Source organism: Aspergillus ochraceoroseus (assembly GCF_002846915.1).
Source record: "Aspergillus ochraceoroseus IBT 24754 chromosome Unknown P175scaffold_1, whole genome shotgun sequence".
Lineage (NCBI taxonomy): Eukaryota > Fungi > Ascomycota > Eurotiomycetes > Eurotiales > Aspergillaceae > Aspergillus > Aspergillus ochraceoroseus.
Window position 1 is genome coordinate 2,045,629 of NW_024468476.1, and position 18,901 is coordinate 2,064,529.

At 49.3% G+C, this 18,901-nt stretch overlaps 2 protein-coding genes across 2 annotated transcripts; one reads left to right on the forward strand and one right to left on the reverse strand.

Annotated features, from left to right (window-relative positions):
* Nucleotides 1-72: 72 nt before the first annotated feature.
* On the reverse strand, nt 73-15,246 carry abd1 (mRNA (guanine-N7)-methyltransferase; the record flags this gene model as incomplete). The annotated part of the gene is made up of 9 exons (XM_040898158.1): nt 73-910; nt 969-1,715; nt 2,624-2,651; nt 3,552-3,718; nt 3,768-4,965; nt 4,987-5,225; nt 5,732-5,778; nt 13,829-14,550; nt 14,742-15,246. The coding sequence occupies 9 exons, from the start codon at nt 15,244-15,246 to the stop codon at nt 73-75; spliced, it is 4,491 nt and encodes a 1,496-aa protein (XP_040755753.1).
* A 390-nt stretch (nt 15,247-15,636) lies between these two features.
* cox15 (cytochrome c oxidase assembly protein cox15) lies at nt 15,637-17,364 on the forward strand. Its single transcript, XM_040894446.1, has 2 exons — nt 15,637-16,075; nt 16,138-17,364. Exons 1-2 carry the CDS (start codon nt 15,696-15,698, stop codon nt 17,249-17,251), a joined length of 1,494 nt encoding a protein of 497 aa, XP_040755754.1. The 5' UTR covers nt 15,637-15,695; the 3' UTR covers nt 17,252-17,364.
* Nucleotides 17,365-18,901: the final 1,537 nt, after the last annotated feature.

The following is an 18,901-nucleotide window of genomic DNA, read 5'->3' on the forward strand; positions in this document are numbered from 1 at the left end:
ATAGCTGATTTTTGGATTGATTCATGAAATTTCGTAACTGAATATTATGTTGTAGATTTGTTGATGGTGACATTACTCTTCTTCTTCTTCTTCTTCGTCCTCTTCCTCTTCCTCTTCAGCCTCTTCATCTACCATCTCGATATCATCGTTGACTGTGACTGTTTGCGACAACATCCTCTCCTGCTTGATTCGCACTTGTTGAGAAACGTAGTCATCATTGGTATCGACATCCATCTCGCCCTTAACTACGGCCCTCCGCACCCCATGCCCATGCCCATGCCCATCCTCCTCCTCCTCCTCATCATCATCATCACTAGCCACGGTGATCCCACTTGGCCGAACCCGGGACCGATTTTGTCGGGGGGATCCATCAAAGCCAAGGTCTTCATCATCTTCTCGATCCCGCTGCATGGCCGCTTCAGCGCGACGGACTCTCCGTAGTAGAACTGGGTCTTCACGAAGGTCATTGACCGTCAGGACTTCAGAGCACACAGGGCATTTCACCGCGCGCAGCCGACGAGGCCGTGCGTTCCCAGCCTCCGCCAGACCAGGAACCGTCATGGAGCTTTGCGTAACCATGCTCATGATCGCCTCGCGCTCGAAACTGTGCGGGCATTTGGTGCTCGTGACAGGGTCACGGAACGGCAGCAGGGTCAGCGGGCAGCGGAGCGAGATACGCTCGCGTTCAATGGCGAGGTCGTCTGAATGAGCCGGCGACGCGCTGCGGCGACGCTGGCGCGCTGTACGACGGCCATCGGAGGCCCCCGATGCCCTTCTCGAGGCCGCAGTCGGGTCCTCTAGGTGAGCGAACCAGGTCGAGGCGTGGGGAACGGGCGGCATATCGTCCCCGGGGTGTTTGGCTTCGTGGATGATGCGGTAAAACCCGATGTAGTTGTTGTTCTTCGAGTACCTTGTCATCGTTCCTGTTAGCGCTCATTTATCTCCTCTCCCTGCCGCGAAGAACCTACCGTTCAGTCAAAGTCAGCTCTTCCCACTTGGCCCTGTCCTCAGCTAGTCTCTCATCCAGCTTCCGACAAAGGGATGCTTCGTAGTCTTCATCTTCGTCCTCTCCCTCTTCTTCTTCTTCTTCTTCCTCTTCCTCTTCTTCTTCTTCCTCCTCTTCTTCCCTCGCAGCTCTTCTTGTATTCCGCTTCCGCCTCCCACCAGCCATACCCAACGTGCTCGCCCGAGTCCGATCCAACCTCTCCTGCTCCGTCTCCGCCTCCATCTTGTTCAAGATATCCGCCAACCCATCAACCCTGACCTCGGAATCAATCGCCCTGCGCATCTGAGCATCCAGCCGCTCCGTAACACTCCTAACCTGGCCTTCTAAGCGATCCAGCACCGACGACTCGTCTTCCCCCGCATTAACATCAACATCCAGATTCCTATTCTCATTCTCTTCTCCATCTCCATCTCCCTCCCTATTCACCCGCGACTGACTCCGCGCTCGGTCCTTCCGCCTCTGAAACCGCACCCGCGCATCCGTGAACCGCTCGTTGACTTCCCCCGCGGAGTCGGTGAGCTTCAGCTCCGCATGCTGGATATGTGTCTTCACCTGGCGCAGGGTCTGCGATCGCAAGAGCGAGACCAGCGCGGCATGTCCGACTTGGTTGAGCGGCGCAATGGGCGGTTCGTATTCTGGTACGGGGGGGGTTTGGGATCGCTGGCGTTGTTGTTGTTGTTGTTGTTGTTGTCTGGGGTTGCTGCGGGAGCTGAGCATTGCGTGCAGATATCTTTACAGGATAGTGAAGTAGGTATAGAAGGTCGTGTATAGATCGTTGTAGTTGTAGGTTCATTCCTTTGTTCTGGTTCTGGTTCTGGTTCTGGTTCTGGTTCTGGTGGTTGATGGCGATGCAGATAAAGAAACGAACGCGACCGCGATGTGGGGGGGGGCGCTATTCCTTTTAGGGGGGATCCTACTACGAATACTTGCTCTGTCTCCGTACTCTGTATAAGAATACTAACTCTCGAGGATCAACTCTGTCTTTATTTTAGTTAACGACATTTTGTATTTCATCCTGCACTAGTTTTATGATAGAGGCTATAACCTCGATCATCAGTATAAAGATCGCATTCAAGAGAGAAACAGAAGACAGACATCTGGACTAGTTATGTATATTCCACTGTGCTAGATCCCCTCCAGGAACATAGTATTTCCGACAAATGCACATTCCACGTGACATGGCTCTGTGCCCCTCGTAACAAGAACTACAAACCCAAGCATACAATGTGAAACCTACCTATATAGTTAATATATATATATATATATATATATATATACATCATTCACCATGGCGACCGCATCTAGTCCTTCGACACCGCCCACAGGCATCAGGATGATGATGACCTTCTACGACATTGCCATGGCCCCCCCAGTGACAAAGACATGCTGCTCGCCGAACCCATGGAAGGCCCGCCTCGCCCTAAACTTCAAGGGCGTGCCGTATTCCACCACATGGGTGAGCCTGCCGGAGATCGCCACCGTGCGGCGCGCGCTCGCCGTCCCCGCGGCCCGGAAATTCGCCGACGGCGCCGACTTCTACACCCTCCCCATGCTCTCCGACCCGGCCACAGAGTCCATCCTGGGCGATTCCTTCGATATCGCCGCTTACCTGCAAACGACGTACCCGGGGTGCGGCGCCGGCGATCTCTTCCCCGCGCAGAGCCAGAGCCAGAGCCAGAGCCAGAGCCAGAGCCTCGACTACGTGTTCCCCGGGGACCTGGCCATGCTTGTGCCGCTTTCGCAGCGGCGCGAGGCCGAGGCCGACTCCCGGCTTCCCCTGTCCGAGTATGCGCGTTTCAATATGCATGTGGATGCCCTGTTCACTACGCATGTGCTGCTGATGCTGCGGGGGATGCCGCTGGACCCTGCGACCGCGGACCTGACCCGCGCGGAGTTCGTCCGGCGCGCCGGCGTCGCGTCTTGGGAGGATTTTGCGCTGGATGGCCGGAAGCGGGAAGGCCTGAAGATCGCGTTCCGGGATATGCTGGGCGGGTTGGCGACGCTGTTTTTGAGAGATCCGGCCGGGCCGTTCTTGCTGGGGGAGCGTGCCTCCTATGCGGATCTGATTGTGGGCGGGTGGCTGCGCATGATGTGCGTTACGTTACCGGCGGCTGAGTGGGAGGAGGCCAGGGGGTGGCATGCGGGGGTTTTTGGGCGGTTGTATGATGCGCTGGAGAAATATATGGAAGTGAAATAGGAGGGTTGAGTACGGACGGAGTAAACGGTAGATCTTGCAGACGGTTCGGAATATATTTATTGATTTATTGATTTATTGATTTACTACTGCACACCCCCCTACTAAACCGAGCGCTCATAATACTACTACTTTTAATTTTGCGATCAGTTTTTGTTTGGTGAGTAGGACAGTCTGTCGCCAGACTGACGATATAAAATGAGGCTATGGTAATACAATCCAATTCAAGAATATATATATATATATATACCCTGAGATGTCTGATCTGGCTTAAACCTTGTAGAAACAGAATGCGTGGTAGAAGCCTGCATCGTTAGCACAGCATCAAATCACAGTGGCCGAAACACTTACTCGCTGCCTCTTTTTCTTCCTCCGTCATTTGAAGACCGCCGGTAGCTCGATCCCGAACCCCCATTCGCTCGCTCAAAGGACCCATTTCCGAATCATCCTTTTCGTCCTGCCACACCTCGAGGAATGGCTTTCGGTATTGGAGCTCGAGATTGTAATCTTCCGTAAGCCTAGCTAGCATTAGCATGGATCTGAGTCTTCAATGAACAGGATACTTACGCTCGAAAAGCTTCCCACGGCACAACATACTCAGGAACCTCCTCAACAGCTTCCTCCATAAAGTAACTGTATTTCCACCCAAAAGGAGGCCGGAAAATCCCATCCTCGGGAGTTTGACCAGGGAATCGAACACGGTAGATGGAGTTGCCCCATTCCAGCTTCTTATCATCTTCTTCCACCTCACCATCCTCCGGTCCCGCTTCTTCTTCTTCTTCCTCTTTCTTGGCCGCAGCTTCGCGCTCTTTTCGTTCGGTGTGGTATTTTGCCACTTGCGCACTAATCATGTCCGAATTGGGGCATACTCCAAGAAAGCGGCCGCCCTTCTTCAAACACCCGGACACGTTGCGGAGCATCTGTCGAGTTTTCTCCTCGCTTTCAAAAGCATAATGAATCGTGAACATGGAAGCAACAACGTCGAAACCACCCCCTCCCCAGCGGGAGCTCATCGCAGATCCTCCAGGCCCAGCATTGGCATTGATGCCAACTTGCTGCACAATAGCGACGTCGCCCAGCCACTCGCCAAAGCAATCTTTGGGTGCAAATTCTGCATGGAAAAGGGGTCCGCGGCGTCCGCGGGGGCCACGGCCACTTCTCATCGAATTGTATCGATCCCGCGCCTGTGCAATGGAGATTTCAGCGGGATCAAGACCGACATAGAGATCCACAGGCTGAGGAGCCAGTTGCCATTTACCCAAATCTCCGCCTTTACCGCATCCCAAGTCAATGACTAAGAGTCTCTTCTCGTCCATTACGGGCGGCGCGGTATCATTAGCCCATTCTTTGGTGCCAACAGATCGGGACAAGAAATCCTCATCTGGGGAGAACTTTTGAATGAGAGTGCTCTTGACCCAGTTATTGAAACTCCGGAGACCCTTGATCTTACTTTCGGTTTTGCGCCATTCCCTTCCTCGCTGGGGCACGGCATTGTAGTGTTGACGGACAATATCGGTCACGCCGCGATCCCGGGAGACTCGCATAGCATCTTCCTCCTGAGCCCGTTCTCTCTCTTCCTGTCTCCGGCGGATAGTTTCGCGGTCCACCAGGCCCATGCGCGCGCCGCCACCCGGTCGTTTTCGCTGTCGTGTCTGTGCTTCAGGGGTAGGGGAACGCCTGGGTACAAGGGGGGATGGTGATCTATTCGATGATTCATTTCGACTGGATACAGGCGTAACATCATTTGCGTCGCGTCGAGAATAAGCTGATGGCGGAGTGCGGCCACGTCTTCGCAATTTTTGATGCCGTTCCTCGACACGCCTGCGTTTAGAGATTGGACGATCCGTGGAAGGCCTTGACCGATCATCATCTTCCGTCACTCTTCGCTTCTTTTCTGCAGAATTACCATTCGGATCAGCTGCGGAGGGGGAATCGCGACTTCCATTCTTCTCCGGGGTGTCCATGACTGGTCTTGTTGCTTCTGAACTTCTGGAAACAGAAAACTTCTTCTGCTTCTCTTCTAAGCTAGGGGGGTTTTGGTTTCGTTCTTGTTTTGTGGATTGTTTTTCATGCAAATCGCGTATTCCAGTGCGCGGTTGAGGAGGTTGGTTCGATGCAAAGGTGGGAGCTAAACTCTGCAGCTCAGGTTTCTGCTGATGATACGCGAAAACCAAATCAATTAGCGAGAGAAAGATTTAATAATTATTCAAGCAAAAAGCGAGCTCGAGATGATGGCAATCACAACTTTCCAAGGCTCATTTCGCCTCATTTCTCCTCCAACAAATGGGGCAGTTTATGATGGTAGCAAACGACCAAAAAAAGCTTTTTTTTTTTTCTTTGGAAAGAAATTGGCTAGCCCATCACAAGTAGAATAGATAACGTACCGAGGGAGAGATGTCCTGCAGCTGGGCCTTCTGGGGCTGGTTGGGTTGCGAAAGAGGAGGCCGGGGCTGACCGGGGCCCGGGTGAAGGCGTTGTTGGTCATCTTCCCAGCTATCCCGTGCAGGGTCATACATCGCCCCTCCACTCACTCGGCGCGCTTGCTGGGTTTCATCAGCCATGACGGGCGTAGGTCCATCTATGGCTTTGCGTCGATTATACTCACGACATTAAATAAGAGAAGAGATTCAAAATGACCAAAACTACGAAGATGAATGAATGGGCTGTGCTGGATTCATTCGTTGGTTAAGCTCTCAGCACCAACCATGTTTTCCCTTTCCGCATCCGGCAGCCATCAACCTCCAAATCCAACCCTTTTGGCGCACTTGCGACCCGATGGCGTCCTGTATAGGATATGCAGAGGTGCTGGCTGTTTATACGAGTCGATAAACCATCGCATCCGGAAGCTCTATTCTACGTACTAATATAACAGCCAAAACTCTTCTACATTCATCCATCGGGTCTTCACCATACTTCTTGCACAGGAATGATGATTTATTGGTTCAAGCGAATATTAATATGGACGAGATAGCTAGGCCGCCTTCCGTCTCCGCTTGAACACCAAATGATAACACGGAATCTGGGTCGTGAAGCAGTCCAGAGGTCCCGTTCCTCCCAGTGTCTCGAATGATTGTTTCTCTCTGCCTGGTGGAAAGTCGAGGTCGAAGTTTCTCACAACAGTCGCAAGCAGTAATCGCATCTCCATCATAGCAAAAGGTCTCCCAGCGCAGGCATAGGGGCCTGAAGAAAAAGGATTGAATGCCTCTTTCTGAATGATCATCTCGGGTTTGCTGGACCAGCGCTCCGGGATAAATTTATCTGGCTCCGGGAAATTTCGCGGATCTATCAGCATATATAAGATGTTAGGTTAAAATCACACCTCGCTTAGGTAGCCCCAAAAGATTTGTCCTACCCATCTGCATCGTGTAGGTCGGAACCGAAACGATAGTAAAGGGAGGGATATAGACACCAGCAATAGTTGCACCCTCTGGACCGGTTTCTCGTGGCACACCGCTCATCACAGCAGGGCAAATCCGCAGGCCTTCGTTGATACACCCCTCTAGGTAGGGGTTACCGGCCAATGCCTCGTGGGACAAAGTGCATCCAAATGGCACTGCAGCATCAACCTCCCTGCGCAATTGGTTAAATATCTCAGGATCCTTCGCCAGAAAGAAGAGAATGGCATTCAACGTTGACGCAATGGTATCACTCCCAGCAAAAACCGCCAGCTCAGTGTCAAAGACAAGATCCTGATGGGTGGCTTTCTCGGGATGGCCCAGGCTAGAATCAGAGTCTTGTATAAGGTAACTAAAGAGGTCGTACGATAAATCTTCCTGTTTATATTGGTCAAAGCCTCATTTGCCAGATTCTTTCTTTCCTTCTGCTTCTCTATTGTATCGATTTCACGCACCTTTTTTCTCTCCTCCACAGTCCGCTTACACCATTCAATCCATCTCACAGTAGCATTCCGCATAACTGGCAAATTGCGAAGCAGGATAATGGGCCATGGAGACCACACAAGGAGACAAGCTAATCTGGCCAAAGATTTCATCTCCTCGGCTTCTTGGACATGCCCGGGTCCGAAAATGGACGGTTTCCCAACAGCAAGTATCCCCATTGAGTCCCATGAAAACTCTCCAATCAGACTTGTCACTTCTAGCGTCTTTCCTTCTGATATGGATATAGTCTCTATGAAGGTTTGGCAATGCTCAAGGAGGCGTGGCTCATACCCTGCTAATGCTGTTTCTCATCAGCTTAGAAACTGTTAAGTAAAAAAAAAAATCAGAGCATTAAGAAACCTTGAGAACTAAAAGCACGATCCCAAACCCGTCTTCTTTTCGAGTGGTAGCTTTTATTCCTAGTCATCTGGAGGGACCGATGTGGGTAATTCAGATCGTAGAAACTCCCTTTGGTGCATTTTGTCGCGACGCCGTAAATTCCCTTTATGGCAGAGACATTATTTATAGAGATCTCGCGAGGCCCTATAATTGCAAGAAGCATGGGTAAACAGGTTCCCAGGCTTCTGTACCTAAGGGACACATACGAATTCGTACAATATCTCCGTACTTTCCATGGAGCTTCTGGACACGCAGATGCCATTGAGCCTGGATAACTGCGCTTGGGATACTCCAAAATGTGCTGATACGAGCTAAACGGGGCCCTGGAAAGCTTTGAAGGGGATGGAAGAAATATCGGTATATTATAATTGATGAGAACAGGCCGGAATAGTAACTTGTAAATCCAACGATCGACCACGAGAATAACGACCAATAGGCGAGGATTGAAAAGAGACTCAAGAGGAGAGCAGGAGTCGCGACAAAAATATAGAAGAGAGTGATGGAATGTCTATCCCAGTCGCCGTTGATAAAGATGCTCAGGTGTGTTGATATTCCGGCCGTGCCTGAAAGTAGGCACAAGATAGTGAAAGCATACTCCATCGTCAGACTTGGCTTGTTGCAGAGAGAGAGAGAGGGACGGAGAAAGCTCATAATCTAGATGAATACCATATTTAACAGGTATTCTTTACTGGTCAGACTTGGACATCCTCTTTCCCGATCATGTCTGCAGTTAGCCCTCCCACATACGGACTAAGTTCTCGAGACAAAGCACCGAAACGTATGACAGGAGCAGTCGAGGTCGTAAGTTCACCCCCATGGTAGACTGCTCAAGAACCCATTGTATCGATCCCGTAGGGCAGGTCTGATTGTAACACCTTGAGGAGGGGAGGGACTGGAGGTAAGTACGTCTGAGCGGTCACAAAGATCCAGGTCTTGCTTGACACCGCAGAGGCAACACAACGTCCAAGCATCGGATGCGACTGTAAGGTGACCGGCCCTACTTGCGGCATTTACAGGGGGAGAAGGGGGTGCATTTGGGTATGCGGACTTTTGCATGGTGTTTTGCTTGCTATATCTAACTGACATTGAACCGTATGTAATTTGATTCCGAGGTTGAGGAGACACCGTACAAACACAAACAGAAGAAATATCTTTAATTATCTGCCTATGATCCATGACCCAAGTTTGTTCTCGAACCCGCAGGGAATCCGAATCCTGGAACCACGTAGGGTTGGTTACCTGCAACATACATAGCAGAGGCCAAATAAACTACTATGTCTTTTGGCTCTTGATATTCATTTTCTCGTCTCGTCCCCAGATTGCTAGCCAGTCCTGTACAGGCAAACTGGAAGACTTAAGCTCCGCAAAGCAGGCAGTACGAACAGTCTCACTTTGTATTACCTCAAGCGCCTTCCGGATATTATGCGGTGATCCCGATTCTAGGGCTTTGGTAACCCACTCCCCCCCCGGAGCCTCTAGCGCGATGATGATAGGATAAGAGTACTCTTGATTTCGCAGGTCTTCGGCAAGAGAGCCCTTCATCTTAGCATATTCCGAAGAATACACATTTTTGAAATCGTTTTGTAATTGCGAACACCACCTAGAGGGACGGGGAAGCAGTGAGCATAAACAATTCAAGTCCCTGTTTTTAAGTTCGTAAAGACATACGCGAGGATAGTCATTGTATGATCGGCCGATTTATTCTCCAGGACCAATTGACCTAGAAGCCGGAACAGAGCCCCCGTTTTCAGCGATGCCATCTTGCGATACGCCGCTAGCTTTTCGTCCGCTGCGGCAGGCAGGCTGCTGAGTCCGTCTCGTCGCCATACCAAGGATAGATCCTGGCCCTGGAGGATCTCCTCTAGGTTTTGCATCAGAAATGGTGCGAGGTTCGGAAACCGCTGCACCGTCTCATTCAGCATCTGCGTTACACGGTAGTATGCCCTATTGGCAGTCTCTGAACGTCCGTATAACTTGTGAGCTGCCGGTTTTCCTTTCCGATAGTCACTGTTATCAGATATCTAGTTTCCCAAATGTTCCGAAACTCAGCAGACTGAAGTGACCAGGAAAGGGCACGAGGGAGTAAATTGGAAGAAAGTCACGTACATCGTCAACCAACATTAGGCACAGATGAATAGCGTCCATGATTTCGAGAATCATTTTGTATTTCACCGGCTCCTCATCTTTGAGACCCGGGGATAGTTTGTGCACAAAAGGAGCCCAGTGATACTTTCCATAGAGTTGGCGAATATAGCTATATGGACACTCTATAGATGTCCGACTCTCAGGATGCTTAGGGCCTATCATCAGGGCTTTCTTGGAGGTCGGCCAAATTGGAGGAAGTCGATCTATGAGGACGTAGAAAACGGCAGGGAAGATGCCAACCGATAAAGCCAAAGAAAGAGGCACAGAATGAAGCATCTGGAACCCTATCATAATGCCTATTCCCTGGATGATAACGGCTCGTGAAGTAATGAATCTCATGAACCTGGAGAGCTTTTCTACTGTCTGGCTAGGTTGTGGCCCTTTTATTTACTATATATTTCTGGGCTTGCCATGTAGATCATTTTCACAGCAATATAAGGAGATTTCGTTGCAAGTTGAGCAGTATCTTTCCATCCCGGCGTTACACTGACCGTCAGTAGAGCTGCGAGTGATTCAATACAAGGGACTGGTACCGCCAGTTCTGATTCAAATCCAGGATTTGAACCTTGCAGTGGCCTAGAAGTAGGACATAGTATGTTTTACTTTGTTTAGCTTGATATCCGGTTTCCCCTGGTCGTCCTGCAGAGCATTCTAGGGAATTCGTCCTGGACGGAACGGTTTTGGTAACATGAGCTTCGATGCACATTGAGCCGTAAAATCAAATGAAAGCAGGGGAAAGAAGTGGAAACCAAATACATATAGCTACGGCCTGACTCGTCATCCTCCGGAATCCCGGGTTTAGATTCTATATATAAAGGCAGGTGGAAATAAGACAGACGTTGCCATCTGTAGACGAGCTCAACAACACATTCAATATAGCAAAATTGCCTTGAATAATGGACGGGTTTAGCATCAACTCTGAGGTTCCCCCTGAGTATCGCAAAGTCAAATGGCTCGCTGATATCTTCGTGGTAGGGATGGGCGCAGGGTGGGTCGTTCACTATGTTCTGATGGTCTATACCTCGATAAAACACCAAACCTATTGCCTAAATATCATGGCCCTCGGTGCCGATATTGCATGGGAAATAATATACACGGTGATATACCCATCTCAAGACCTGATAGAGTGGTTCGTGATCTTTGGGGGTATGCTTGTCAACCTCTTGGTTATGTACACTGCAATCCAGGCGACTCCAAGTGAATGGCATCACTCGCCTCTGGTTGCTCAGAATGGGCCTCTCATTTTCATGGCCACTACAGCACTGTGGGTGTGCGGTCAATTTGCAGTCGCTATGCAGCTAGGACCGCCTCTAGCATACACCTGGGGCGCGATTGTGTGCCAGCTGCTGATCAGTGTTGGGCAAGTCTGTCAGCTACTCAATCGCAACAGCACTCGTGGAGCCTCGTATTCACTATGGTGAGTATACAGCCTGCCAATGCTATCCAATGTCATTTGAGCCACACGTTTGACTAACTATCTCGTAAGGCTCTCGCGGTTTTTCGGATCGACATCCACCATAGGATTCTGGACTCTTCGGTATCTCTATTGGCCCGAGGCATTTTCCTGGCTTGGTGAACCAATTTTAATATGGGCTATTGCGGTATTCTTTGCCTCTGAGTTCACCTATGGGTACTGCTTTTATCGGATCCAATACCAGGAAAACTTGTCGCATGGATCTGAGTGTAAACGGAAATAAAAAAGGGTTGAGGTTGTTTGTACAACTTGCGAGCAATCCCCTTGTGTACCTGATGCGTGAGGTCATACAGACATGTTTGTATTTTCACAAGATAAAATTAACTTGTACCTTTGAAGCCTTCTTCAGAATTAAGTATTGTCTTGGAGCCGCCCTGGTGTTTAATGATACCAATAATGGTTTCATGATGTGCCACTGCCCTGCACGTATGACCGGGATTGGATCCTGGCCTCTAATACTCTCTCATCTGCCAGAGCCCTTGTACAAGGACATATATTTAAAATACCACATATTCAAACCAGATGTGCGAGTGACGCTGGGAGGTGTTTCTCTTCGGCATATCCCGAAATCTTGGATGCGAGGTATCATGTAACCACAAAAGAGGTTAATCATTAGTGAAGTTTTGATGTCTTTGAGCCCTTCGCATACCAATGGACATCTTTGTGGTTGAGCACGAGAGAGAAAGTAACGGAGGCAAGTCACCATGGAGGCATCAAGATTCAAAGTCATAATCGTGGGAGGGTCAGTTGCAGGCCTGACGCTTGCACACTGTCTCCATCGCGCGAACATTGACTATATTATTCTTGAAAAAGGAAACCAAATTGCTCCCGAGGCAGGGGCATCCATAGGAATTATGCCTAATGGAGCCCGGATCCTAGAGCAGCTAGGGCTCTTCACCAAAATTGAGATACACGTTGAGCCATTGAGCCAAGCTCACATAACCTATCCTGATGGGTTCTCTTTCAGCAATCCATATCCAAAAATCCTCCATCAAAGGTTTGACCTATCCATTCTTGAGCTTGAATATTTATAGCCCAAGATCTTCCTCCACTGACTTTGCTTCTCATGGGCTGATCTATAGTCTAGATTCGGCTTTCCTCTCGCATTCTTGACGAGGAAAAGGTTCCTCGAAGTCGTATACGAATGTCTCCCCGATAAGAAAAAGGTTCTTACTGAGAAAAAAGTCATCGAGATGAGACGCCTCAAGAGTGGCATCTGCGCTGTCACGCATGATGGGAGTGTCTATGAGGGCAGCCTCATTGTTGGTGCTGATGGAGTTCATAGTCAAGTCAGGTCTGAGATCTGGAGGATGGCCGACGAGGATCAATACAAACGTATCTCAGCGAGGGAAAAAGGAGGTCTGTTACTTCAAATAATAGTTTTTTTTTTCTCCAGCTCTGTGGCTATTAGTTGAGAATGCAACTAACCCGAGTCCCTCTGTTAGGTATGATTGTTGAGTATGCGTGCGTGTTTGGAATCTCCTCACAGATAAATAATCTCAACGCAGGGGAACAGATCAACGCATTTCTAGATGGAGCCGCGGTGATGACAATCCATGGCAAAAATGGTCGTGTATTCTGGTTCATTTTCAAGAAGCTTGATAGAAAGTACACTTACCCGGCTGTTCCACGGTTTTCCGCGGATGATGCAGCAGAAATTTGTGATAAATTGCGAGATGTGCATCTATACAAAGGCCTCTATGTAAGAGACATCTGGAGAAATCGTGAAATCGCAACCATGGCAGCTTTGGAGGAAGGGCTTTTCAAAACTTGGTTTTATGATCGCGCGGTGTTGATGGGGGATAGTGTGCACAAGGTTAGTCCTGGCCCAACCAACACCTTCATGGAAAAACAACCCATCCTAGCGAACAGCTTCCCAGATGACCCCAAATTTCGGTCAAGGGGCAAATTGCGCCATCGAAGATGCTGCGGCTTTGGCCTCACTACTTCACAACCTTATCTATGTGAACCAAACCCATGAGCTCTCAGACCAACAGATCGTCCAGGCGCTTCAAGAGTACCAGAATGCCCGATATACAAGGATGCAACATCTCTATAAAGATTCATGGACTGTTTGTCGCCTCCATGCTAGAGACGGGCTTTTCAACAGATTATTGGGTCGATACTATGCACCATATGCGGCGAATCTTCCAGCAGACATGGCTTCAAGAGCTTATGCAGACGGCGAGACGATTCAGTTTTTATCTCTACCAGGACGTACCGGACCTGGCTGGACGAAATATAGCAGACGAAGGAAATATCATACTTTCCCATATGTGCTAGTGGCTCTTTTGCTAGCTCTTATTGCACAGGCCCTTCTTTCGTGAGAATTGTCTTTCGACCGCTAGCATTTTGTCCCTTGAGTCTATATTACATTATTACAACTTATGCGGTGCGATAGTTGGAAGGAAATGAGCCTGGGTCATGAAGTTCTGAAAGAAGAATATGTAGACATTAGTGCCTGTAAAATAAAGAAAACATATATAGAGTAACGAACTGAAGGCTCCCTAATCTGCTATGATCAAGTGACAGACCTATATAAATCGTGAATAGGAATAAGAGAGGCAGAGCCAGGGGGTAAATAGCATAATGAAGAAGAAAAAAGTTCCCCGAACGCCGCGCTGGAAAAGTCAGCCAAAGTGCAATGTTCACAATAACCAAGTCCACCATATGGGAAAAAAAATTAAAATTAAAAATCATGTCTTCGGTTTTGGAGACTTAACGTTCAGAACTTGTCTCATGCGCCGAATCTTGGCCCACCATTCCCTATCCTTCGCCTTTTTGGTATCATCACTTGTCTCCTCAGCTACCGAATCACCCACGGAAGGTGCTTCTGAGCCAGCACGACTGCCAATGGGCTCCGTCGATCTGATATACCGGAGGTGCTTCACTTTCAGTCCCTGAGCCAAGAGTTCCCATCCACTGCGCAATCCCTCCATCTTCTCAGACGGTTTTCCTGTGCCGCTCTGAGTTTTGCCATTGATCCATGGACAATATTCCATATGCTCGTTGACCACGTCTAGTGGATCGTGAGCACTAGATTTACCGTCCTGCCTCGGTTTGTACATCCATAATCCTAATCGCCGGAAACAAGCACCACAGCCAGCCAAGCCGACCGCTCCATCTGCAACAGAATCCCAGCCAAAAAATGCCAGAACAAAAGCGGATTCGTTCACTGCAGGTTCAGGATGGGTAGAGGTTTGCAGTTCACGTTGCTGGCTTTCATCACCTCCAGCAGGTGGTTGTGTGGGTGTAGTCTCTACCTGCGATTCAAGCCCCTGAAATCCTTCTAGTGGTAGAACAGAGATGATGGCTTGTAGATCCCAGTGTTCAGGAAGCTGCAAGTCTACCAAACTGGGTAGTTTGTCGGCCATTTTAAGAAGATGTGAATAGCGTGTCTGGAGCCCGGAAATCGCAGTATCAGGGTTTGCAAGCGGGAGGCGATGTATAGTAGCTGATCAGTCAGAAAAACCAAGGCACCGCCAATTGATTCAAGAGGGAGCACAAACCATCACACCCTTTGTTTCTCCATGGACAATTTTCACCATGCCCTTGAATTACAAGATTTGCATATTCGTTCACAAGTTTTGTGCCTGAATTTCTGTCAGTAGGGAAATTCAATATCACCGGACGCCTTCCACTTACGGACTTCCTTTCTTTCCTGTATTTTTTCACTATCATAGCCGTCCAATTCGTCGAGTTCATCAGGTAGTTTCACAACAACAGAACCTCCACAGCCCCCTGCACATGTAACCCGGGATACATCCGAGCAAACCCAGCCCCGTTTAGCCCATTCCACCTCGTTTATTGCAGACGGTTTTGGTGACCATCGATCCACCCGACGAAATGTCTCCAATCGCTCGAGAAAACGGTCGCGGTCCCAAGGGACGAAGCTAGGTCGGGGCGAAAAGGACGAAGAGGAGTTACTCGAGCTCGGTCGAGCAGGTTGAAAAGTCTTTTTCCGAACTGAGGGGAAATCGCCATCTCCCAGACCGCTCAATCGAGCCCTTTTAGCAGACGGTGCATGTTCAAGAGAAGGCGCCGAACTCGCGGAGGTCAGTTTGGGGGAGGATTCGCCATTCAAAGGTCTGGTCAGGGATTCTAGAACACGATGGAACTTTCGCTTCTTCGTTTCGAGCGCATAGGACATTTTCTGGGGCTAGAAAAGGGTGTCTATTGACTTTGGCGTGAGTCTGATGCAGTGAAGGTCTGTTGTCAGCCACAGTCTGGAGGACCTGAGGCTTAAAGTGCTAGTCCCAAAATGGATAGCTCTTGCCCCAGGAATGAAAATCGCCAACAGTACAGTTTTCAGGAGATCCCTGAAAGCTGTTCTATATGCGCGATTGAGTATACGTATACTCCGCATATAGAGTGTACTCGTGACTAAGGATCACTGTAAATCTTTAAAATTTTTGATATCTTCAAGGATCGTATGATTGCTTGCGGCTTCAAGTCCATACAAATTGTGCCGTTCTGATTGGCCCCGCTCGGGGTCTCGGTCTTCCAAGTGTCCGCAGCATTTCTCCAAGGCTCCATTCTCTAGGAGCCGAACATCTCCTGTTCTCAACCAGCATTGATTCCCTCATCATTGCCGCCGCCATGGCATCTATAGGGAATCCTGCGCTCCTGTTCCGGAGCTTTGCCCCTAGGCTGTCGAAAGAATTGTTCACCTGCCGTCAGTGTCTCGTCCGAACCCAAAATTATGTGACGAGATCGACGATCCGCAAACCGTCAGTCGCGCGGCCTTTCTCCCAAGCCACCAGAGTCAATTCGACTTCTTTGAACGCGAGGGCTAGGTATGCCTTTGTGCGATATGCTTCGGATTCAGCTGCCGCCACCGCAGAGGCTGGAGCATCGAAAACTAAGTCCAAATTCCCCGAAGTTAGCGACAAGAAAGTGGCCTACTGGTTACTAGGCAGTGCGGCTAGTGTCTTTGGCATCGTGGTTTTCGGAGGACTTACTAGGTTAACAGAATCAGGGTGCGTTGCTTTTACACAAAAAATACATGACCTGCCTTGTCTTGCTTACAGAACCCGTGCAGTTTGAGCATCACAGAATGGCGCCCCGTCACCGGATCCCTTCCTCCCATGAATGCCGAAGACTGGGAATCCGAATTCGCAAAGTATCGCGCGTCCCCCGAATTCCATATCTTGAATCCTACTATGACCCTGTCTGAGTTTAAGTCTATCTACTACATGGAATGGATTCACCGTCTCTGGGGCCGATTTGTCGGCTTGTCGTTCGTGCTTCCAGCTATCTATTTCGTCGCAAAGAAGCAGGTCAGCAAACCTATGGCACTACGCCTTGGTGGGATTACAGGCTTGATTGGATTCCAGGGCTTCATTGGCTGGTGGATGGTTAAGTCTGGACTAAAGGATGATCTCTTTGCCCCCGGCAGCCACCCTCGTGTCAGCCAGTACCGCTTGACTGCACATCTAGGAGCTGCTTTCGCCTGCTACACTGCAATGCTTTGGAACGGCCTCGCTATCTTACGGTCCCATCGTCTTATGTCCGACCCGGATGCCGGAATCAAATTGCTAGACTCCCTGAGGGACCCCAAGCTTAAGATTTTCCGCCGTTCTGTTGCCGGTTTGGCGCTTTTGGTTTTCGTGACTGCCATGTCTGGTGCTCTTGTTGCTGGTCTGGACGCCGGCCTTATCTACAATGAGTTCCCCTTCATGGGTAACGGACTGGCCCCTCCTATGTCTGAGCTTTTCGATGACAGGTATTCGCGACACGAAGACCGCTCAGATCGTTGGTGGAGAAACATGCTTGAAAATCCTTCCCTCGTTCAGCTGGATCACCGCATTTTGGCTATGACAACCTTCACCGGCATTATGGCTCTGTGGGCCTATACACGCCGTTCTCCCACCATGAAGCAATTCCTGCCCGCCGCTGCGAAGAAGGGTGTCCATGGAGTAGTTGCATTCGCATTCGTGCAAGTCGGTCTCGGCCTCACCACCCTGCTCTACCTCGTTCCTACTCCTCTAGCCTCAGCCCACCAGGCAGGAAGCCTGTTCCTTCTCACCTGGGTTTTTGTCCTGGGTAGCCGGGTCTGGCACCCCTCAAGGACAGCGAAACTACTTCAGATGGCGGCAAAGGCTCGTGGTCATACATTGTCAAATGCCACCCGCCATATCCCCCCCAAGTTCTAAATTATATCCTAACAGCGAATGCCTAGTTAGAGCATCGAAGAAACTCGATGTGGGGTAAAAAGAATCTTGTATGTATAGAGGTCTATTCTATTACCTCCGCTGTATTTTACCAGAATCTCTGCTTCTATTTACTTGTACAATATTGGCAATAATTTTTTCTTGGATAAAGAATTTTCCTTAGTTGTTCCATAATCGGCCTTGAGTTTTGATAAACACTTGCACCATTTCCAAACTCGACCTGAAATTCTTGCTTCGCTTGCATGGATGTGAGTGACTTGGCTCCAATTCATTCACTGGGCTCACACCCCTCTCCAACCACACACCACCCTAACACCACCTCCCCCATGAGCCAACTCAACCTGAGATCAGAATCAGGGTGTCCTAAATACGAGACTGCAAGACGGTCAATTTCGAATTCATCATATTCTTATCTACTTCTCCAACTACCAAGGCCTCACATCCGATTCATCTGAATCAATCGTGATACAAATTGCTCACCCAAACCGCCAAACCGACCAACCAACCACATCAACTCTTGCCTGAGAAGCAACCCAGAGAGGTAAGTTCTCGATCAGAGGAGATATTGGAATCAAAAGGAGGTCTAACGCTGAAGAGAGGTTATGTATGTGTATGTGTATGTGTATGTGGGCTGGGGGTTTCTCACGACAACAAGAAGAACGACAACTGAGAACAAAAATTAAGCTCGAAAAGAAGAGTGATTAATCAAGACAGGAAATAAAACGAAAAGGTATGTCTTCCGAAAGAGACTGGATATTAAGCTCGTGCCCCCCTTCTAACCTCCATCGAAGTCAGATAAAAAACACGATGCAGGCCTGTCGCTTTCACAACGACTAGCTATCCCTGTCATCATCCGACACACTGTACGAGTCAAAAGGAAAGAGAAAAAAAAAAAAAGAAAAACAGAAAAAAAAAGAAGAAAACAAAGAAACTAAAAGGAAAGATGAGAAAAAAGAAAAAAAAAAATTATCTGAGAGAGACACAAGTGAGAGCAAGGGGAAGAGGAACGCCACCAACACATCGACAATTTCCAAACGCCAACTTGAGGAGCATGCCAAATCACATCAATCGTGAACAGTGATAGACTCAGGAAAGCTCACTTCTTGCCTCGTCTACGAAGAGCAGGTGCGGTCACAGTCTTGGTCTTCTTCGCAGTGCCTTTCTTGACAACATGGCTAGACTGAGGTGCCGAAGTACTGCCAGCAGCAGGGGCCCCGCTAGTGTACTGAGGTTCTTTTCCCTTAGAAGATGAAGAGCTGTTCTTGATGCCCTCAGAAGCGCCTCTGGTCTGGTCCATGCGAAGTCCGTGCAGGTTCTGATTGTCAGAACTGGGGTTGGCGGCGATGTCCTCGTTTTCAGACATGATCTCAGTAGCATCATCATCATGCATCTCAACATCATTGCCAACAGGGCGAGAGGTGTGTGAAGCTTCGCCGGCGTTTTTCTCGCGTTCAGCCATATTCCAGGCATCAACACACAGAGCATAGAGGCCGGTGGCGCCGTTCAACACGCTGTCAGGTTCGCTGCTACTTCTAGCGCGGGTGTTGCCCAGCGAAGTCTGGTTATGACTGCTGGAAGAGCCCATGGTGGCAGTGATCGTGGCAGTGGGGCGGGTGGGAGAGGGTTTGTTGG

Bases quoted from the DNA above. Each gene is read 5' to 3' on its own strand.
- cox15 (XM_040894446.1), top strand. From the start codon at position 15,696: ATGGCATCTATAGGGAATCCTGCGCTCCTGTTCCGGAGCTTTGCCCCT. The intron at 16,076-16,137 runs GTGCGTTGCTTT...GAACCCGTGCAG, and splicing joins ACTAGGTTAACAGAATCAGG to TTTGAGCATCACAGAATGGC.